The sequence below is a fragment of the Gadus macrocephalus genome, chromosome 5 (genome assembly GCF_031168955.1).
Source record: "Gadus macrocephalus chromosome 5, ASM3116895v1".
In the NCBI taxonomy this organism is placed as follows: domain Eukaryota; kingdom Metazoa; phylum Chordata; class Actinopteri; order Gadiformes; family Gadidae; genus Gadus; species Gadus macrocephalus.
In genome coordinates, this window is record NC_082386.1 from 19,635,869 (window position 1) to 19,659,279 (window position 23,411).

At 47.4% G+C, this 23,411-nt stretch overlaps 1 protein-coding gene across 4 annotated transcripts in view; it reads right to left on the reverse strand.

Moving 5' to 3' along the window:
• The window catches only part of esr2b (estrogen receptor 2b), a 28,865-nt gene extending 7,072 nt beyond the window's left edge, over positions 1 to 21,793 (reverse strand). The window contains exons 1-7 of one of the 4 annotated variants that reach the window (XM_060051492.1): positions 10,445 to 10,557; positions 8,032 to 8,360; positions 7,408 to 7,918; positions 6,812 to 6,990; positions 5,649 to 5,765; positions 4,626 to 5,066; positions 2,830 to 2,968 (exon numbers count right to left, since the gene is read on the reverse strand). In XM_060051492.1, the coding sequence (XP_059907475.1) occupies positions 2,830 to 2,968; positions 4,626 to 5,066; positions 5,649 to 5,765; positions 6,812 to 6,990; positions 7,408 to 7,829 (1,298 nt within the window). In that variant the 5' untranslated portion in view covers positions 7,830 to 7,918; positions 8,032 to 8,360; positions 10,445 to 10,557. Of the gene's footprint in view, positions 1 to 2,829; positions 2,969 to 4,625; positions 5,067 to 5,648; positions 5,766 to 6,811; positions 6,991 to 7,407; positions 7,919 to 8,031; positions 8,361 to 10,444; positions 10,601 to 21,525 lie in introns of those variants that run through there. The other 3 variants (XM_060051491.1, XM_060051489.1, XM_060051493.1) reach the window with 3 other exon arrangements.
• Between the last annotated feature and the right edge of the window lie 1,618 nt (positions 21,794 to 23,411).

Below are 23,411 nucleotides of genomic sequence, written 5' to 3' on the forward strand. Positions count from 1 at the left end.
AGGAGTGAGTTGCAGTAGTCGAGGCGGGAGATGACCAGTGATTGGACAAGGAGCTGGGCTGCTTCTCTTGTGAGGAAGGGCCGGATTCCGAGAATGTTGTAAAGTGCAAATCTGCAGGATCGGGCGACCGCAGTGATGTTTGCAGTGCAGGATAATTGATTGTCCAGTACCACCCCGAGGTTTCTGGCAGTTGTAGACGGAGATACAGTCATGTTCTCGACGTTGACCAGTAAGTCCATGTGTGGGCAGTCTTTCCCGGGGATTAGGAGGAGCTCGGTTTTGTTGAGGTTAAGCCTCAGGTGATGGGCAGTTGTCCAGGTGCTGACGTCCGCCAGACATTCCGATATGCGTGTTGCAATCCGGGTTTTCAGCATAGCAGTGATAGGAAAAGCCGTGTGATGCAATTACCAAGCCCAGAGACCTGGTATAGAGGGAGAACAGAAGAGGCCCCAGTACAGAGCCTTGAGGGACACCACTTTCAAGCGTGCATGATTTGGACAAGGAGCCATTCCATGTCACTTGATAGGTGCGGTTCATCAGGTAGGAACCAGGAAAGAGCAGATTCAGCAATTCCAAGTTCGGCAAGAGTCGCAAGAAGGATCTGGTGGTTCACCGTGTCAAATACAAACACACACACGCACGCACGCATGCGAGGACATTGACATTTCCACCAAACGTACAAAACCTTTGCAGTGAGTGGGTTCACAGTGAGGTCCACCGGCTCTGACGGGGACCGCGGCGGGCTCCATCTGGCTCGCTGAGTGCTCTGCTGGGCCCCAATTTCAGCAGAACACTGAACTCTGAGTGTACAACCCCGCTTCCTCCGTAATACCCGTGGAATATTAGTGTAGGACTGAACAAAATGTGTTTGGTTCATCCCATGATGCCTAGCGGTTCACATTTGTCATCGGATTTGTTCGTTGGAGATTGTGGGCACAAATGGTTTGTTTATGCCGATGACCCGTCAGGGGAGACACGGAATACGTGTCGGCTTCTTAACGCGACCGATAGATGTAATGCCTATACATTCTGATGATGTATGATAAGTTGTTTTCGGACAACGGTAAGCAAAGCTAGAGTCTTTTGAGTTTTCAGACCAAGGTAAGCAAAACCAGAAAACAGCCCAACCAGGCTCATTCAATCTGGCCCCCTAATCATCCCCCTGTATAATTTGCTGATTCATTAATTCCCTCACTCTCCCCCTCTCAAGCTGGTGTGTGGTGAGCGTTCTGGCGCCGATTGGCTGCCGATTGGCTGCCGTGCATCACACAAGTGGGTGCTACCCATTGGTAGTGGTTGGTGAGCTCCCCCCCCCCCTTCACTGTAAACCATCTTTGAGTGTCTAGAAAAGCACTAAATAAATTCTTTCAATCAATTCTTTTCAGTCCAAGTTAGGCAAAGCCTCAAGTCACTCAATTCCAAAAAGACATCAACAGATTTTTATCCCCTAACTTCCTCTAGTTATTAAGTCTCTAAAGTACAGACATTGTTTGCTATCTTTTAATCTCCGGCTGGCATGTCTCTCTCTCTCGCTCTCTAAAGGATTAACATTAAGTCTCTGTGCCTGTCTGCAGAAGGCTTTGATTTAGAAGAGGTAGAGGAACGAGGAGGCAGTGAGATTCACAGCTTCTCACCGGCTGGCACCAGTCGTGTATCAAGTCTTTTTATTGGTATTCTACGTTAAATCGCTCCTTTTTGTATGGTTTTCTGCGTTGTACTTGTTAGTCTGACAGGTCTGTCCAGCATCCTGAGCATCAGAGGAGAGCAGTGACTGACAACGGCTGTCTCCCCCCCCCCCCCCCCCCCACCACCACCACCACCACACGCGATCAGCAGGTAACAGAAACACTAATTAACAATTAAAAGATTCCCTACTCTCACCCAACTGGCGACCACAACACTCTTAGGTAAACACATCTAGTTATCTTGATTCTGTTCCATCTAGAGCTGTCCCTCGCCTAACGTTGCCTTTCAAGTTGCGCATGCGTTGGATTTTCCTACTTGTGCGTTGGAAACTCATTGTTGTTATTCTAGATCGTCGGCAGTCGTTTCAATCCAACTTTGACGGGTAAGAGCGTCAGAAACTGCCAAGCAGGAAGTGCCGTGAACATGAAGTGCTATCAACAGCAAATCCTATGAACAGGAAGTGCTTTGGAAGAACTGAAAAAAGCGACATGAACCATGACGAACCGTAAAAGAAGGTTGGCACGGGATCGAAGGTCATGTTGGGACACATGAGCGATAAGGAAATCACCAAAACTCTGGCTGATCACCAGGGGTCTTAGGGCAAAACATCCCGGTAACAAACAGAGTAGCTTTAACAGCCCAGTAGCTTACAATAGAGTGCCTTTAATATCCCAGTAGCCTAAAGTAGAGTAGGGTTAATATCCCAGTAACTTACAGTAGAGTAGGTTTAATATCCCAGTAGCCTAAAGTAGAGTAGGTTTAATATCCCAGTAACTTACAGTAGAGTAGGTTTAATATCCCAGTAACTTACAGTAGAGTAGGTTTAATATCCCAGTAACTTACAGTAGCGTAGGTTTAATATCCCAGTAACTTACAGTAGAGTAGGTTTAATATCCCAGTAACTTACAGTAGCGTAGGTTTAATATCCCAGTAACTTACAGTAGCGTAGGTTTAATATCCCAGTTGCCTAAAGTAGAGTTCATTGATTCCCAAACAGACGAGACTAATCAAACAAAGACACCTGATCAAAATGGCCGAGAGGTTCGAGCTCAGAGTCAGATCCCCAGGCACTACCCTGGAGGGGCGGGACTCCAACCGGAGACCTGTCACTCACCGAGCGGCGGGGCGGCGGCGGGGGCTGACCTGTTGAGCTTGAGGTCTGGCGAGAAGATGAGCTTCCCGGGGTGGTCCACGGACCTCCACATCAGCCCCAGCATCAGGACCTCCAGCCAGCAGCACTTCAGCAGCTGGATCTGATTGGCTAGACTCAGCTCCACAAAGCCTGGACGCACACAGTTAACACACAACGCACGGTTAACACACAACACACAGTTAACACACAATGCATGGTAAATACACAACGCACACAGTTTAAACACAACACACAGTTAATAAACAACACACGGTGAACACACAACACACAGTTAACACACAACATGGTTAATACACAACACAAAGTTAATACACAACACACACGGTTAACACACAACACACACGGTAACACACAACACACATAGTTAACACACAACACACAGTTAATAAACAACACAGACGGTTAACACACAACACACAGTTAATAAACAACACACAACAAACAACACACAGTTAATACACAACACAAAGTTAATACACAACACACAGTTAATACACAACACACAGGGTTAATACACAAGACACACTTAATACACAACACATGGTTAATACACAACACACGGTGAGGTAGATCACAACCCAGTTAATATACAACGTGTTAGAAATACACAACTTACTGGTTTACTTCTTAGCTCTACTACTGTAGACGTTAGGCTTCAAAGTTAAAACAGACGATGAAATCGCCCCGCTGTAACTTGTCAGCTCTCTCTCTCTCTCTCTCTCTCTCTCTCTCTCTCTCTCTCTCTCTCTCTCTCTCTCTCTCTCTCTCTCTCTCTCTCTCTCTCTCTCTCTCTCTCTCTCTCTCTCTCTCTCTCTCTCTCTCTCATTTCCACCTCCACCTGTCTAGTGGAACACCAGGAGACTTTGTTCCCTAAACAGTTGGTCCCTTTATGGACTGCTCAAGCTAACAGCTCCCTGCTGGGGCTTCACATTGGAGGAGAGGAGATGGGGGGGAGGGGAGGAGATAGAGGAGAGGAGATGGGAGGGAGGGAAGGAGATGGAGAAAGGAGAGGAGATGGGAGGGGAGGAGGGGAGGAGGGAAGGAGAAGGGAGGGAGGGGAGGAGATAGAGGAGAGGAGAGGAGATGGGAGGGGAGGAGGGAAGGAGAAGGGAGGGAGGGGAGGAGATAGAGGAGAGGAGATGACAGGGGGAGAGGAGAGAGCGAACAAGGCACACTTGGCAGACAAAAGGACAAAATAAAGATTAGTTGAATAAAGGACTAAAGCAGAGGGAGGAAGTGACATCAGGTGTAAAAACACACTTTTATACTTCAACCTTCTTTGCTGCCGATTCAGACAAGTCCCGATTATTTTTAGAGACTTTATCACAATTAGTCTCAGACGCTCCAGGGCCATCAGATCCCTCTTTGTACGCAAAGAGGGATCTGGATAGAAACCTCCTTCAAAAGAAGGAGCTTTTATTTTGTACGCTTTAGCGGTTTTATACTCTTATATTTCTATACACTGTTTCGGTTCGGTCTCTGAGTGTTCCTTTAGTTCAGACCTAGTGGGTCTCCCTGGAGACGGGAAATCATGCAAACACAACACCTGCCTTGCTCACACACACAATGTGTGTTAAGCCCCCATCTGCAGAGATTTCGGTAAGTGGCAGGAAGTACAGAAAAACAAGTTTGGTGAGGTCTGTGTTTCGAAGGTTTTCGCCGAAACCATCTTGTTGTTAGGCCACACACGCAACCTCCCAAATACACACAAACAACCTCCCGCAAACACACGCCGACACACACACAACCTCTAACACCCGCACACACACACGCACACACCTCTCACCAGGTATCTTCTTGGCCCAGCTGATCATGAGCACCAGCTCCTTGTCGGCCAGGTGTGTGAGTGACATCATCATGCTGCTCTGGTTGAAGGGCTTCTTCAGGTCCTCCCTCAGGTAGATGTCCGGAGGCTCCGCCTCCATGATGCAGCTGATGAACTGCTCCGGGCTCATCGCGGGGGGGTCGCGGTGCTCCGCCTGGCCCAGGGGGGGCAGGAAGGACAGCAGGGGGCCCGTCAGGCGGAGCCCCCCCTGCTGGGCCCCCAGCCCCACCAGGGCCCCGCCCCGGCCGCCCCCCCCTCCCGCTCCCTCTGCCGCTGCCGCCGCCGCCGCCGCCGCCGCCGCCGCCGCCGCCGCCGCCGCCGCCGCCGCCGCCGCCGCCGGGTCCACGCCCGCTGCGCGGCGCTGGCGTGCGCCGCGGTAGCTGCAGCGCTCGCGCCTCACCCCTGGGGGAGACACAGGGAGACAAGGGGGAGGTGCTGAGGGACGGCTCTGGTTCATGAAGGAGCAGGGAGGGGAGACGGGGGAGCGGGGAGGGGGCAGGGGGGACTGAGGGCATCAGGGTTTGAACCCGGGACGGACACTTAGTTCAGTGACTAGCACGCTGTTTGAAGTGTGTGTGTGTGTGTGTGTGTGTGTGTGTGTGTGTGTGTGTGTGTGTGTGTGTGTGTGTGTGTGTGTGTGTGTGTGTGTGTGTGTGTGTGTGTGTGTGTGTGTGTGTGTGTGTGTGTGTGTCAGATCCAAGTGAAGGGCTCGGGCTAGGATTAGGAAAAAAGGTAGGAGAGGAGAGAGGAGGGAGGAGAAAAGGAAACGATAGGAGAGAAGGAGAGGAGCAGAAGAGAGGAGGAGAGGAGAGGAGGAGAGAGGAGAGGAGAAAAGGAAACGATAGGAGAAAAGGAGAGGAGAAGGGCGGAGGAGAGAGGATTGGAGAGGAGAAAAGGAAACGAGATGAGATCATAGGAGGTAGGAGTGGATCCAGAGAGAGGGAACTTCTCGGACCAGAGGAAGGGAACCAGGAGGCATCCTACCACACTTCATCATGCCCACTTCGTAGCACTTCCTGAGGCGACAGGCCTGGCAGCTCTTCCTTCGGTTCTTGTCGATGGTGCACTGGTTGGTGGCCGGGCAGATGTAGTCGTTATGTCCTTGAGGAACCACACACCACCACCACCGTTAGACAGAGCGACACACAGACATCAGACAGACAGACACACCACCACCACCGTTAGACAGAGCGACACACAGACATCAGACAGACAGACACACCACCACCACCGTTAGACAGAGCGACACACAGACATCAGACAGACAGACACACACCACCACCGTTAGACAGAGCGACACACAGACATCAGACAGACAGACACACACCACCACCACCGTTAGACAGAGCGACACACAGACATCAGACAGACAGACACACACCACCACCGTTAGACAGACAGACAAACAGACATCAGACAGACAGACACACCACCACCACCGTTAGACAGAGCGACACACAGACATCAGACAGACAGACACACCACCACCACCGTTAGACAGAGCGACACACAGACATCAGACAGACAGACACACCACCACCACCGTTAGACAGAGCGACACACAGACATCAGACAGACAGACACACCACCACCACCGTTAGACAGAGCGACACACAGACATCAGACAGACAGACACACACCACCACCGTTAGACAGAGCGACACACAGACATCAGACAGACAGACACACACCACCACCGTTAGACAGACAGACAAACAGACATCAGACAGACAGACACACACACTATTCCCCGTTAGACAAGCACACGCACATACACTCTCAATCTGTCCGTCAGACAGACAGACACACACACTCTGACCCATTAGACAGACACACACTCATAATCTGACCGTTAGACAGATAGACAGACACACACTCTTAATCTGACCGTTAGACAGATAGATGGACAAACTCTTAATGTGCCCCATGAATCAGACGGACAGACAGTGATTGCACGAATGAATGACTGAATGCCCAGACACACACAAGACCTCCAGAAGTTTTAAGACCTCCAGAAGTCTTGAGGACCTCCAGAAGTCTTGAGGACCTCCAGAAGTCTTGAGGACCTCCAGAAGTCTTGAGGACCTCCAGAAGTCTTGAGGACCTCCAGGGTTCTTCCAGGCCAGGGCGGGTGGCCGAGTCGCTACCTTGGATGCTCCTCTTGAAGAAGGCCTTGCAGCCCTCGCAGCTCCACACCCCGTAGTGGTACCCGGACGCGTAGTCCTGGCACACCGCGCAGAAGTGCATGTCAGCGCGCCCCCCGGACCCGCCCAGCGGCCTCTCCTCCTGCCGCTTCCCCGCCATCTTATTGGACGACAGCAGCGATCTGAGAGGATGGAGATAGAGGTAGGAAAAAATCACAATCCCGATAATTTTTTTTGTCAATATTGAAATCTCGATTATTTCAACAATTATTTTTTGAGTTTGGAAACATGATGCAATATTCGGCATTTCTCTCCAAAAAACACATTGTAACTGAGAACTTTGAAATTTCGTCTAATGTCCAGATATCCAGCTGTTCTGCAATTTCTATAAAAATAAAATATACATGAAATAAATACTTAAAAAAATTAAAATCGAAAGAAATCATATCTACTCGATTATATTAGTTTGGTGATTGTTTGACGCCACGTAAAAACAAAATGGCGGTCAAAATTCGATTGATCGCCCAGCCCTATACAGACGCCAACACCTCCGCCCATTAGGGTGGTCCGCAGCGGGGGGGGGGGGGGGGGGGGTCTACCTGTTGGAGCCCAGCCCCAGGGGCTTGGCCTCCACCCAGGGCCCCCCAAGCTGGCCCTCTGCGGGGGGCTCCCCGTACATCGGTGGGGGGTGGGGCGCGCCGTGCAGCGCCGGCGACGTCATCTCCTGGTGGGGGGTCTGCGTCGGCCAGAAGAGGGAGGGGCTGAGGGGCCGTCCGGAGCCCGGCTCTGCCATTGGCTGCCGCTCGTAGGCCATGAGGGAGGAGCCGTAGAAGGTGAGGGGTCCGTGGGGGGGCGGGGCGTAGTCCTGGCTGCAGTCCGCGTACGGCGAGGGGATGCAGACGGTGTGAGGGCCCAGGCCCCCCGGGGGCCCGTAGAGGGGGGCCCCGATGCACTCCGAGGTCCTGGGGGAGGCCATCTCCTGGAGGTGGAGCAGGGCGGGGGGGCCGCATGAGGAGGACATCTTGGTGGGTGGGGGGGGGTGGGGGTTGAAGAGGACGATGGTGGCAGTTAGGACCAGGGCTCTACCACATTACTGACAGGGGGCATGTCCTGTGGAGGGGAAAGAGGGCGAGGGCTTTTTTTAACGGTTTAAACATTTTCAAAGATTAAAATAATTGAGTCAACGAAAAAACGTCAAACTCAAAACATTAGCATTGACATACTTTTGGCGACCGATTTGGATTGGAGACCTCCAGTGACTTGGACACATGCCGACAAAATGAACAAACGTGAGGAATCGAATGAACGCTTTTTTTTCTGTTCCTCCCTCCCTCAATCGATTGAAAAAAAAAAATGTAGCAGGACCAGGAGGGCCGAGCTGTCACGCCGGTATTCCCGGCCCACACACGGCACCTCATACACCAGCGACTTTCCTCTTCCCGCGGGCTCCCGTCGGAGCGTCCGTCAGGGCGATGAGATTGACGTTTCCATCTCGGACCTTCAGCGGATGCTTCCGCTTATCTTAACCGAATCGGTGTGTACTCCCTTCGCCCTGAAGCATTTCAAGCTGGCATCAAACACGATGAAAAAGAAATGGAATCTACAGCCAACGCATCGCTGGTGTATCCGACTTGCTGCTTGCGGTAGATAATCAGCAGACGCAACAAGCCGCGAAGGTCCTTAGATCCGCCCCCCCCCCCCCCCCCTCCCCCCGTCTGTAGGGTCCGGCCGGGCCCCGGGTTGAGAGTCCCGGAGGCGAGGAGGGGGGGGGGGGGGGGGGGGGGAGGGGGGCGGTTCTGTTGTGGTTTCCTCAAGGCCTTTCGGCGCGGCAGCAACAAGGCAGATAGCGCTGCGGTGCTTGAGGCCTGGAGTAGCGGCGGCGGCGGCGGCGGCGGCGGCGGCGGCGGCGGCGGCGCGCGTGGTCTGTCTGCCAGCGTGGATCCAGGTCACCCTAACCTCAACAATCACCCTCCGTTTGAGTCTCAGACTCTGGAAGGAAGCGTGGTGCCGTTTCCCCGCCTGTCACGTGTCAAGAGTCTCCTCGGGAGGAAGCGACAGCTCCACAAAACGTCCGCCGCTTCCTCCACAGAGTCCTGATGTTATTATATGCAGGTGATATGTGTGTGTTCAACGAGGCATCTGGTGGTCTTTACACTTTGTTTGTGAGTTTGTGTTTTACCAAGCGAGAGACCCCCCCCAGAGCCTTCATGACAAACCCCTTCCCCAACATCTTACGAACGCAATGACTTGTTGTAGTGTACATCAATAACCAATTAATCAATCAGTATAAACCATGTCTGAAGGAATATTTTATTAATATATATTATATTAATCAATAAGTATATTCTTTGGTGTTTATAATTTCTCTGATATATTGCAATACTCGCTCATAGGATAAGCACACTGGACTCTGATAGTTCTCTCCCCCTCCCCCCCTCTCTCTCTCGCTCCCTCCCCTCCCTCCCGCATTCCCCCCCCTCCCTCCCTCATTCCTCCCCTTCCTCCCTCATTCTCTCCCCCGCCCTCCCATCCTCTCTCTCTCCCCCCCTCCCTCCCTCCCTCCCTCCCTCCCTCCCTCCCTCCCTCCTTCTCTCTCTCTCTCTCCCCCTCATTCTCCCCCCCTTCCTCCCTCCCTGACACACCAGGTCCAAAGATACAACACTCAATCTGTGTAAAGGGCGAACTAAATCAAACAAACTACTCTGCCTGTCCCAAAGTGCCGGCCAACAGGAATGTCCCAGTGCACACAACAAATCGGCTGACGTCTTCCGAGCGCACAAAGAGATAATAAATTGAAGGAATTTGTTGTGTGTTTTAGAGAGAGAGCAGGAGAGAGAGAGAGCAGGAGAGAGAGAGCAGACGAAGAGAAGGAGTAGGAGTAGGGAGAACGAAAGAAAGGGAGGTAATGGAAGGAGAGAGAGAGAGTGCATAACCCTCTTTTTCTCCGGCTAATTAATCATCATTAGAAGCAACAAAAAGACAGCCTCTCTGGTCCGTACCCCCCCCCCCCCCCCCTCCAGAAACCACGCCCCCCAAAACAGGTTGCAAAGGGACACACTTGAAGTCGCTGTGTAACCCACTACGCAGCGACTTCAACCTCTTCACAGGCTCTAAGAGATTTAAGATGAGCTGTCCAGCTCTGAGCGATCCAAACACATTGATGTGTACATGTGTACACTGTGTACATCAACGCTACTTCTTCTTTAAAGGGGAATGGAACCGACAACCTCTGAGGGGTAGTTGAGCCCTTTTGAATGGTTGTAAAGCTTCTGTGTCGACCAAAGTACATTGTTGGAAACAGGAAGCAATCCAGGCTAAACCAAAACAACCCCAACCCGAACCAGGTCAAGCCAAACCAGGCTTAACCAAACCAGGCCAGGCCAAGCCAAACCAGGCCAAGCCAAACCGGGGTTAACCAAACGAGGCCAAGCCTAACCCGGCTTAACCCAAGCAGGCTAAGCAACAAGCCGTTAGGGGACAATTCAAGCCTACCCAAGCCTTCATAAAACGATGTCCCAAAACCAAACCAGCCTGAATACGCACCAGTTATTAAAATGACCAAACGATAAAACCCACCCGTGATAGCGTAGCTCTGTAAACACATGAGCGGAACCAGAAGTGAGGCGGAACACTTACAGTCAGAAGTGGCCACCTGGAACAGAGAGGGAGACAGATCCTAGCGAGAGACAGCTCCGACAGAGAGACAGATCCCAGCCCACTGCGGCGGGCGGCTTTGCTCTGGGGAGATGGGCCGCGCCACAGGTTGAGCTTTGGACGAGCTGCGCGGTGGTCAGAGGAGGTCTGGCGTCTCGCCACAACACACCAAACAGCAGGTCAGAGGTCGCTGTCTCACCAAACTTCTATCGCTATTATTCCAATATATGACTTCATCGTTCTCGTGTAATCATTACAAGAAATTAACTATTGTTGTCGCAGTGAAATATAAATAAATATATATATACATACACACAAATGTATGTTTGTGTGTGTTTACATACAGTATATGTATACACACATATATATATAACCGGAGTTAACCCCAGTAGAATAAGGGGTCATGGGTCGCGGGCAGAGTTCCAGAGGCAGCAGGCAGAGCATGTGGGCGACCAGTGACTGAGTCGTTGGATAAAACATCTTCAGCCAAAGATGAAGTTGATGTGTGATCCATTGACACACAGATAACACTGTTGATGTACTCAAAGAGGGAAATTCTAGAACACTGACACTAGATCACAGAGAACTAGAATCCAAACAACTCGAACACAGAGAAACGAAAATACAAAGATCTAGAACACAGAGAACCAGAACACAGATCTAGTACACGGAGAACTAGAACACGTACATAATACAACGCGTAACTAGAAAACAGAGATTCTAGAACTTTCTAGAACTAGGGATCACCAAGAACACGGATTCGAGAACACTGGTGGAGGGGGTGGCGGTGTTGTAGGAGGAGGTGGTGGTGGTCGTGGTGGAGGAGGTGGAGGTGGCAGTGGTGTTGGAGGGTGGTAATGGTGTATGACGGGGGTAGTTGTTGGAGGAGTTGTTGGCGGAGGGTATTGCTGAGGAGGTGATGGTGTTGGAGGAGGAGGTACTGGGCTGAATGCTGTGAGACGCAGACGTGTGGCCGCATATCCCCCGTCCCGCTGAAGTTAAACTTTATGTTTAACGTTGTCTAAATGATCGTATTCGAAAGGGAGGTTTGATTTTTGGTCTCGGACGTAACTTATTTCCCTGGAGAAGACGCTACCTGATTGACTGCAGCCGGCAAACAGCTGAGCGTGCCGCAAAACAAACAATCGTGGAGAATGCCGAAACCGATGACGAGGGACAAAGCGGATGAAGCTGTTTTCACAGAAGACATGGCCTCTACAATGAGAGACATCATTCGTGAAGAGCTGACGGCAGCCTTGGCCAAAAGTTTACTGCCAGTGAACAAATGTTTGGAGGAGCTGAAAAGTCAACTGACCGCATGCACTGGTAAAGTCACCGAGCTGGAGAGTGCTGCGGTGGGAACTGATGTCAGACTGTCTGAACTTGAACGTGAACAACCGAAGACTGCGAAGGAGAATGATTATCTGAGGATGAAGGTTGAGCAGCTTGAAAATCAAGGCAGAAAATTCAACATACAAATTCTTGACCTGCCGAATGGAGTGGAGGCTGGAAACCCTACAGCCTACACAACAAAGCTGCTCCGCGATTTGTTTGGAGAGGAGATTGTTGGAACCGGCCCGCTGATCAGCGTTGCTCATCGCACTGGCCCCGCAAGGAAGGATTCGAGGTGCATGATCGCAAGGCTGTACAGTCTTGACATCAAAATGAGGATAACGAAGAAGGCAGCTGAGTGAAGTTCCTTCACCTACAATGGGAATCAAATCCGCATCCACTCTGATGTCAGCGCTAAGACCCTGAAACTCAGAGCGACTTTCAAAGAAGTGAGATCAGAGCTTTTCAAACGCAAAATAAGATGCGGTTACATTCAGCCTGCGGCAATATTGATTCTGACCTACAGAGAGGAAACACACAAGTTTTCTAATGCTAAGGATGCGCAGGTCTTTTTCGATAACTACATTGCCGAGGATGAGGATGAGAACGGAGAAGAGGAGGAAGGTGAAACTGGGTCGGATTGAGCTAGGATTCTTATTTTTATTTTTATTATATTCTTTATACTATTTTTGAATAGGCTAACAGTTTCGTTCTATACACAATGTAGTGCCTATAAATGCCTCACAAGATGAGTAGTTCCTATGATTGCAGCCCACAATATGAGCTAATAAATATTTATTTTATTTACTTAACTAAGCCGACAGGAAAGTCTAAACCATTAAATTATCTTTGTATAGCCTGTAATAACCTAGTAGTACATTTTTTTTTTTTTTTTTTATACTTCGGCCTTAGGCTATTATTGGCTCTATTAGATTTTGAAGACAACTCAAGGAGTTAAACAGTCTCTAGTGTCTGCTAATATTAAGTGTGTTTGGGGGGATGGGGATATTGACTTACAGCATGTATGACATTTTATTTGTATGTGTATGGTTGTATGTGAGTCGATGTGAATGTGTGTGTTATGTGTTTATATGTTATGTGTTTAATGGTTCACAAACTAAAGGGAAGAAGTTGAATGCTATAAACAAAGATTATTACGATTGCAATTAATCTACCAAGTAAAGGGTTTAAATTGGCTCACATTAATATCTGCAGCCTGAGGAATAAAATAATAGAAGTTGCTGAATTATTATCTCCAGGTATTCATCTATTGGCAGTATCAGAAACCCACCTGGATTAAACATTTAATGATAAGGTACTGGGTATTCAGGGTTACAACATTTTTAGGAGGGACAGAAATGTAAATGGAGGGGGGGTAGCAGTTTATGTACCGAATCATATTCCAGTGAAAATGAGACCTGATCTAATGGCTGCAGATATTGAAGTGATTTGGTTGCAAATTAATTTACCTCATATAAAACCTCTGCTTATAGGATGTGTATATAGACCGCCAAGTGCAAATGTGGATTATCTGAATCAAATGTGTTTAATGTTAGATCAAGCATGTGATCTGGGTCATGAAACTTACTTATTAGGAGATATCAATATTGACTGGAACTCGTCCAACTGTCTACTTAAGGAGAAGTTACAATCAACTGCGAGAACATGCAATTTGATTCAGATGGTTGATAGACCAACGAGAGTTTGTATCAGAAGAGATGGTAGTAAAAGTGAAACATGCATCGATCATATTTTTACAAACTGTAGTTATTTATGTTCTAAAACATTATCCGTACCAGTGGGGTGTACTGATCATAATTTAGTAGTGACTGTAAGAAAAGCAAAGGTTTCAAAATCAGGACCAAAAATAGTCGTAGATTAGGTTTCAAAATCAGGACCAAAAATAGTCGTAGATTATTAAACAGTAGATTAATGAAAACATTTAATGAAGAAACATTTATAGAGGATGTTAAAAATATATGCTGGAAGCAGGTACTGAATAAGGACAATCCAGATGATGCACTTGAAGTCATTGATACACTATTTTTAAGAGTTAATTGACAAACATGCCCCAATAAGGAAGCGTACGGTAAGGAATTTAAGATCCCCCTGGTTGGACACTGAATTGAGAGATTTGATGAGATTAAGAGATGAAGCTAAAAAATCAGCGATCTTATCAAGTTTTGAGTCTGACTGGCAAATTTAGAGAAAGTTACGGAATTATGTTACAGCTCTAAACAATAAGAAAAAACAATTATTTCATAAGAAGAAAATAAATAATGCGGAAAATGACAAAAAGAAAATGTGGAATGTAGTAAATGACATGATGGGCAGAAAGCCTAAATCCTGTCCATTTTATCTCGAAGTGGATTGAAAATGTATAACTAAGCAAGCAGATATAACAAATTATTTCAATGATTATTTTTATTCTGAGATCAACTGTTTAAGGAACAATATGCAACATACAAGTAGGAATCCATCAACCACATTATTAAAAGAAACTTCATGGAAAACAAGAAGTGTACATTTTCGCTAGCAAAAGTAACAGTTAATGAAGTTGAGTGTCTGCTAAATAAATGCAAAAATAGACCACCAGGGGTTGATAAATTAGACGTTAAAGTCCTCAGCTTGGTTCCCAACCACATCGCTGTCCCCGTTTGTCATATTATTAATCTGAGTATAGAGAAATGCACTTGTCCTCAGGTTTGGAAGACAGCTAAAAGCATTCCACTTACAAAAAATGCAGCAACACCATTTTCTGGTACAAATAGTCATCCTATAAGCTTGCTACCATCCTTAGGAAAAATAATGGAGAGAATTATCTTTCAACAAGTACAGCGTTACTTTGATGCAAATGGTTTAAATACAGAATATCGGCATGCCTACAGGCCGCGTCATTCTACATGCACGGCCTTGACACAGATGACAGATGATTGGCAATGTGAGATTGATAATGGAAGACTGATGGGGATTGTTTTGCTTGATTTCAGTGCAGCTTTTGATTTGATAAATCATTTTTTGTTACTAGATAAACTTAAGCAATATGGTTTCACTGGTACTGCATTAAATTGGATGCAGAGTTACCTAAGTAACACATTTTTATAAATGACCTTCCTTTACTTTTGCAAAAGTCTCTAATCTCAATGTATGCTGATGACTCGACCATATATGTAGCAGGATTAAATACGGTTGAAATAAATACGATTTTAGATAATGAATTACATTTAGTAATAAGATGGATAGAGGCCAACAAACTTGTACTTAATGTTGGTAAGACAAAGTCTATATTGATTGGTACAAGGTATCAACTGTCATCTGAACCAAAATTGAATTTAAGTATGAAGAAACATTTCCGTCGAACAAGTAAAAGAGACTAAACTTTTAGGGACTACTCTCAACCATACTTTATCCTGGTCCAGCCATGTTGATAATATCATAAGCAAAATGGGAAGGGCAGTCTCTGTTACAAGAAGAGTTTCTAAGGGTCTGCCACCAGATGTCATTAGACAAGTCTTAAATGCTCTAGCTCTGTCACAACTTGATTATTGTTTTGTTATTTGGTCTGGTGCCTCAATGAAGGACTTGAAGAAATTACAAGTTGTTCAAAATAAAGTAGCACGTTAGTGCATTAAATTGTTCCTACAGAACTAATGTAAAAGACATGCATGATAGTCTGAGATGGCTGACTGTTAGTCAAAGGTCAACTTATTGTCTGGTAAATTTCATCAGAAACATAAAAGAAACACAGACTCCAAATGTATTATATAAAAGGTTATTAAATCTCTGTCCTCAACATGAACATCAAACAAGACATGCTATAGAAGGAAGGTTTAACTTTCCCATAGTGAAGTCATCGGTTATAATGAAAACTGTTTTGTACAGAGCTGTGTTAGGATGATACTCTGCCATGTTGTATCAGATGCTTCACTACAAAAGAAGGATTTAAAATTAGGGTAAAACAGTATCTGCCAATATTTTAAGAACTTAACTGATCTGTGTTTAACTATGATAGAATAACAGCAGTGGTGGTTGTGTTGTGTCTTTGGTACTATTAGTACATTTATGTACACAAATGAACAGTCATTGTAATGGGTATGTTTTTAACACTTTTCTCCCTCTTCATTATGCAATTCATAATACTGTAAACTTGTAATTTCTGAAGTTCTTCTGAATTTTTGCAAGTGAACTATTGTCTATGTATGTGTGTATCTGTAGTGTTGTTGTGTATGATGTTGTGTGTTTTTGGGTGTGAAGGACCCCAGGAAGAATAGCCATGCTGTTGAGGCAAGTGCTAATGGGGATCCATAATAAAGTACAGTAAAAGGTGGTGGAGTAGGAGCTGGAGGAGGTGGTGGTCTTGGAGGAAGTGGCGGTATGGTGAGGAGGAGGTGGTGGTGGTGGTGTTGGAGTAGGAGGTGTTGGAGGTTGTGGTGGCTGGTAGAGCGGGTCTGGTTTGACAGCGCGGTTGATTGCCGCCTGTGGTTAGCGGTGTGAGGGGGATAGGGGGAGAGGCAGGGGAGACAGGCTGATTATGGCGGGAGAGTTGGGGGTAATTTCACCTGTCAGGACGGCTGGGTGGGAGACGGGGGGGGAGACAGGAATTTTACCGCGGTAACCGTGGCCCATATTAACTTTGCTACCTCAGCCCGCCTCTCAAAAGTTCGAGCAAGTGTGTAACGTTTCGTATTCATCAAATATTTTATGGCGTGATTGAGTAAGATCGATATATAAATATATATATATATATTTAAGTTTAGAGTCTAGAGAAAAAAGTATTTCATTTCTAACCAATCATTTTTGAAAACTTCTCCTTACTTTTCATGATTGTCCTAAAGCTTTTACCCGTCTGATTCCTTCCTTTGCCGAGCACTGTGAATGGCCTTGTGTTTGAATGGCGCTGTTTAAATAAAGATCCACAGCTCAGGGCGGCCCGGAGCCCAACCCGGTGAGCGGTGATAAATGACATTCTGCAGATAATCAGGAGTAACAGCTGGTCCATCAGAAGCTCCACAAGGTCTACTGTACAGAGCCCAGGAGACCACAGACAGCTGAGGACAGACAGACGGGTCACTCCAATGAGATCAGAGACAGCTGAAGACAGACGGGTCACTACAGGGAGACCACAGACAGCTGAGGACAGACGGATCAATCCCATGAGATAAGAGACAGCTAAGGACAGACAGGTCTCTCCCAGGAGACCAGCTGAGGACAGACAGGTCACTCCCATGAGACCAGAGACAGCAGAGGTCAGACAGACAGGCAGGGTGAGTGAGATGGAGGGAGAGCTTGTCAGAGAGATACGGGGGGAACGTGGAAGAGGTGATGAATAAACGGAGAGAGACATTGATGGGAGATAGGGCAAAAGAGAAAGAGAAGACTTTGAGAGATCGAGCGAGGGGGTGAGTGAGAGAGAGAGCGAGAGAGAGAGAGAGAGAGAGAGAGAGAGAGAGAGAGAGAGAGAGAGAGAGAGAGAGAGAGAAAGAGTGAAGACACAAGCAATGTCGCATTGTGTGAAAATCCAGAAAGTCGAGGAAGTCTCTAACACAATGAAGACATGCTTCTGGGTAATGAAGTCTCTTGTGTGACATTTGCCGAGTGAAGACAGGCAGGAAACACCTTGTAGGATGACCACCTCTCTGCTGCAGAGCCTTTGGAAAGGTCCTGAATGCTCAGGGCAGCGGTTGCCATAACAACGCAGCCTACAGCTGCCCCCTAGCCCCCCTTTCTCCCCTCTTTTCAGATCGGGTCATAGCCCAATAACATTGAAATACCACTTAAAAAAATTGATAATAATGAGGTCTTCTGAGTGCCTAATGATCCTGCTATCTATGTCATTGATTTGTGGCTTGCTTTCTTACTTGTTTACATTTTTTACTTTAATTTATATGTCACAATTATTCATTATGTTCCTCTGTTGATATGACACACATAATAGTCTGTTATTATTAGTAGCATTATTATTATGGACGCTGGGACACAGGTGTGTGTGCGTGAGAACCACACTTTGTCACACCCAGTTTTTTTCACACCCACATGCACACACACACTGTATACGGTGTGCGTGTGTATACGGCGTGTGTGTGTTAGTGTGTGTGTGTGTGTGTGTGTGTGTGTGTGTGTGTGTGTGTGTGTGTGTGTGTGTGTGTACAAAATGATGTGGCTGTGAGATGAACTGGGGATGACAAAGTGTTGGTCTCATTAGTTTGTGACAGAGGAGGAAGAGGAGGAGGAGGATGAGGAAGAGGAACAGGAGGAGCTTTCCTCATCATGGGTTTTGTATGCTTTGTTATATACTGACACACACACACACACACACACACACACACACACACACACACACACACACACACACACACCAACACCACTGGATGCAAAAAAAAGTGTTTTTCACCACTGAATCTTTTGTGATATGCCAAACCTAATCTCCATGGCGACAGAAGGGCCACACCTACACCATCCTACCTGTATTCACTTTTTTTTAGATCTGCTTTCTGGCTACTTAACGTCAAAGCATGTGCCGCTGAATAGCTCCAGGTCCTATACATGTAGTAATCACAAGCATACGTTTCCCTGAACATCAACGCATATTTCTAACAAGTACAAGGCAACAGGCAGCTTTTAGCCCCCGCTCTGACTATACACCTTTATACCGGCGATTCAACACATTACTCATTATGCATCTGACGTCGCTTGTGACTGAGCTGTGGATGTGATGCGCTTTTAGCGGAGCAGATCCCAAAGGACACTTTAGAGGAGAGGAGGGGAGGAGTTGAGAGGGGAGGGGAGAGAAAGAGAGAGGAGATGGAAGGGGGAGAGGGGAAGAAGGAAGAGGAGGGAAGAGAAGAGGGGACGAGAGGTGAGTGAAGGAGGCGAGAATAGGAGGGGGAGGAGAAAAAGCGGAGAAAAGGAAGTGAAAGGAGGAGAGGAGAGGAGAGGGGCGGGGTAGAGAGGTGCGTAAAGGAGGCGAGAATAGGAGGGGGAGGCGAAAAGGCTGGGAAAAGGAGGTGAAAGGAGGGGAGGAGAGGAAGGGGGAGGGGAAAGGAGGAGAGGAGGAGAGGAGAAGAGAGGAGAGGGGAGGGCACAAGAAGAGAAGTACAATGGGAGTCGATTAGATGGCAACACAGAAAAGGATATAAAGGGGAGAAGAGGAGGAGATGAGCAGAGGAGAGGTGAGCTGGAGACGACGGTATTACCGGAGCCAGATAAATTAAATATGACCTCCATGAGGACCATTCCTTTAGAACGTACGCCTAAACATGGAACCACACCAACCGCCCCACATAAAGAGTCTCCTTTGCCCCCTTAACTACACAAATTAAGCGCCCTGTCGAGTGCCTTGCTAAACGGCACTCGGGAAAAACTGGCCCAGAGGAGAGCCGAGTGGGGAGGGGGGGGTTCAAACTTTTAACCCGACAAAGATGGGCTGATCGCCACAGCAACCCCACCAGGCCCTTCCCAGATACACACCGCCAGCCGTTCCGTGGCAACAGGGCCGATGTGCTTCCATCTTGGTCCGCATTAAGTGGACCTCAGGGAATGAAGGGTGAATCTATCCCTGTTTGAGGCGAGAACCTTGTGAATGAGTGAGTCAGTCTTCTACAGGGAGTTCATCAGGGGGGGAGGGTCTTTAGTAATGACCAGCGACTGAATTCAGAGGTCCTGTCCGTTGTCTCTTTAAATAGTAACAATACTGAGTACCGCATGAATAGTTAAAATACTGATAGTATAAATAGTAAATATACCGACAGTATAAACATTAAAATACAGAGAGGTTAAATAGTTACAATACCGAGCATAAATAAAAAAATACTGAGTATAAATAGTAAATATACTGATAGTATAACAGGAAAATACAGAGAGGTTAAATAGTTACAATACAGAGTATACATATAAAAATACTGAGAGTTGAAAGAGTAACATACTGAGAGTATAAATATTAAAATACATAGAATATTAATAGTTACAATACTGAGATTATAAAGAGTAACAATACTTAGAGCATAGATAGTTGTAATACTGAGTATAAATATTAACAATACTGAGAGTATAAAAAGTTACAAAACGTAGAGAATATTCTCAGCATCGGGGGGCCCAGCAGGATTGTGGGTAATAGCAGCCAGGTATGGCGTAGGACAGGAGGGTAAACTGAGGACGGTAACCTTGACGATGGAATGCACCAGAAGGAAAGGGATGCGCTGGTTTGGTTCCCCACAGATATTTATATTAACAACCACTTCCCTGAGAACCCCCCCCCACACACACACACACACACACACACACACACACACATACACACACACAGGCACACACACACACACACACACACACAGTGTGTGTGCACACACACACACAAAGTGCGCATACACGCACACAAACATACACACAAACACAGTGCACATACACACACACACACACACACACACACACACGGACACACACATACACAGATACACACACAAAGTGCATGTACACACACACACACACACACACACACACACACACACACACACACACATTGCAAGTACACACATAAACACACACACAGTGCTTTTCATTTGCACACACAATAAGTCCATGTAAATGGCCAGCATGGAGACACACACACGCACACACACACACACACACACACACACACACACACACACACACAAAAACACACAAACACACACAACCTCCCTCCCTCACAAACAGACACACACATGCAGCCCCCCACACACAGACCCCCTGGGGAGTTATCTGAAGGGGTGCTGGCACACAGAGCTCCAGATATACAAGGCTGAGTCCCCCCATTACACCCACTAAACTCACTAAAGTAACTCAATGCACTCCCTCACTAACCAGCTATCTAAACTAACTCAAAACAGTCACTAACTAAACCAACGATCTAAACTAACAATCTCATCAAAGTCTACACACTAACTCACTAAACCAACAATCTAAACTAACAATCTCAACAAAAACCTACACACTCACTGACGAAACTAAAAATCGAAACTTACTCAGTGCACTCACTCACTAACCCAACAATCTAAACTTACTCCAAACACAAACTAACTCAATACACTCACTCACTAAAACAACAAGCTAAACTTACTCAATACACTCACTCACTAAACGAACTCGGAACCATCCCAATAACTCATTAACTCACTAAACTCAGAACATTGAACACACTAGGAGTTCAACTTTGTGCCAAATCAATCCCAAATGTAGTGGTGCTGTGCTGGATGCACGGGTACACTGGGTATGGCAACACACAACAAGAACACACAGTAGCCTACGTGTGTTCACTCTCTAAGCCTCAGGTTTCAAGACGTGCCTCTTCCTCGCTTCGCCGAAGGTGTTTGGACACTAAACACCACCACGAAGTCCCAGATCACAACACACCGCCTGTAAACTAACTCAAAGCAGTTAGATTTTTTTATTGGGTGCATGCAGTACTGGGAGGCGACGACACGATGAACTAGAGATAAACTAGAGACTGCATATAATTCTAGCGTTAATAAATGTGAACATAAATGACGAAATGCTGAATTTATTTCCCCTGAAATAGGTTGACCACTGACGCGCAGTTTAGACAAACTGCTAAGTTAAATATCTGCACCACGTTGTGAATCCTCACTTGACTTCACATGTTATCGACACACTTAACAACTACATCTTTTGAATAAGACGATTGTCAAACTTGACGCGTTTAAACTCAGTTCTCGAAACGCTCAGTCAGGACCAACCTGTCTCGCCTGGTGAACGCAGTCATCGGTTCGGGTGACACTGGAGAGCCGCTCCGGTTAGATGAGAAGAAACCTGATCCAAACCTTGTGCGTCTCCGTTGAGAACCGAACCAGACTGAGAGGATCCGGAGTGAGACGAACAGGGACGCGGAACAGCGACGCGCAAAAGTGAAAGTATGACCACACACACACACACACACACACACACACACACACACACACACACACACACACACACACACACACACACACACACACACACACACATAGGCCTACACATACACACAAGCAGGGAAGGCACGTCAAACTATCCAAACGCCCCCCTCACGCTTAAGTGCGTCCAGTCGCCTTCCCCTGTAGAGGGCAGGGGTCAGAGAGGTCAGCGGGGTGTTTGTGCGGGGGGGCTAGCCTACATCACTGACCACGCCCTCAACACCAACATGTGTGAGGGCGTTTGGGAAACCACGAGTAGAATAATTAACTACTTTGGCACTTTGAATTCCGATCAAAAGTGCTTCCATTCAACTTATTTGATGTGTTCGACGTGTGAGTCGTGGAAAGAGCCGTGGAGTTTTTCTTTTTAGTGATGATGTCATCCTGAGTGCACGTGTGGAGCGGTCCGGGTTCCCCGCTGCGATGAGTTCTGAGGGCGAGAAGTGGCTCAGGTCGCTTTATTCAGCGCTATAATAAGAGCATGACAGTCATAATGAACCCACACCCACGCTGTGCTCTCTCTCTCTCCTACTCTCTCCTATTCTCGCTCTCTCTCTCTCTCCTATTCTCTCTCTCTCCCTTTCTCTCTCTCTCTCTCTCTCTCTCTCTCTCTCTCTCTCTCTCTCTCTCTCTCTCTCTCTCTCTCTCTCTCTCTCTTTCTCTCATACTCTTATTCCTACTCTATCTCTCACCCTCTTTCACTCGCTCCTACTCTCTGCCATACTTTCTCCCGCTCTCTCTCTCCTACTCTCTCCCCTACTCTCTGTCTCTCTCTCTCTCCTACTCTCTCAGAGACACACACACAATTGGGCGAATGGTCTCATTTAGTCTCTGTGTGTTCCTCGCCCCGGGGCTTCGTGTTTCCGCCCGCAGGTTAAATCACCCCCGTGCAGAGTCTCTGTCTTCCTCATCACCCGCGAGCGCCGTCTGCCGCCGCGGTGCGCCGAGCTGTAACGAGCGCAGCGCGGCGCGCCTTTTTCCTCCGCCCGCCGTCTATTAGCGCGGTAATAGAAGACGCGTTCAGCCGAGCGGGATGTCGGAGCCCTCGCGGCGCCAGGTCAGGCGGGCCCTAATGGGACATTAGCTCCAATCAGAGCAGCGGGGCAAGCAGATGACAGAGCAGGTAAGATGAGTTGAAACACGTCCCTCGTTCTGCTCTCGCCATTCTTGCTCACGTTATTTCCGTTTTTTCCTTTTTGTGTCTGTCTGTCTGTGTGTGTCCGTCTGTTTCCTCTGTCTTATTAACAGTAGACCAAGATCCACAGGCCATAGATTAATGTGTGTGTGTGTGTGTGTGTGTGTGTGTGTGTGTGTGTGTGTGTGTGTGTGTGTGTGTGTGTGTGTGTGTGTGTGTGTGTGTGTGTGTGTGTGTGTGTGTGTGTGTGAAAGAGATTGAGTAGGTGAGTGTGTGTGTGTGTGTGCGTGTGTGTGTGTGAGTGACGGTGTGTGTTGAGAATCCCTGGAATACTCCAACCTCAAAGAAAAGATTCCAAGAAATATTCCAGCCTGATTAAGGAAGGCCGAGAAACACACAAACACACACACACACACACACACACACACACACACACACACACACACACACACACACACACACACACACACACACACACACACATCATGCATCACGTCCAGACAGTAATGAGCATACTTCCTCACCTCAGCATACTTCT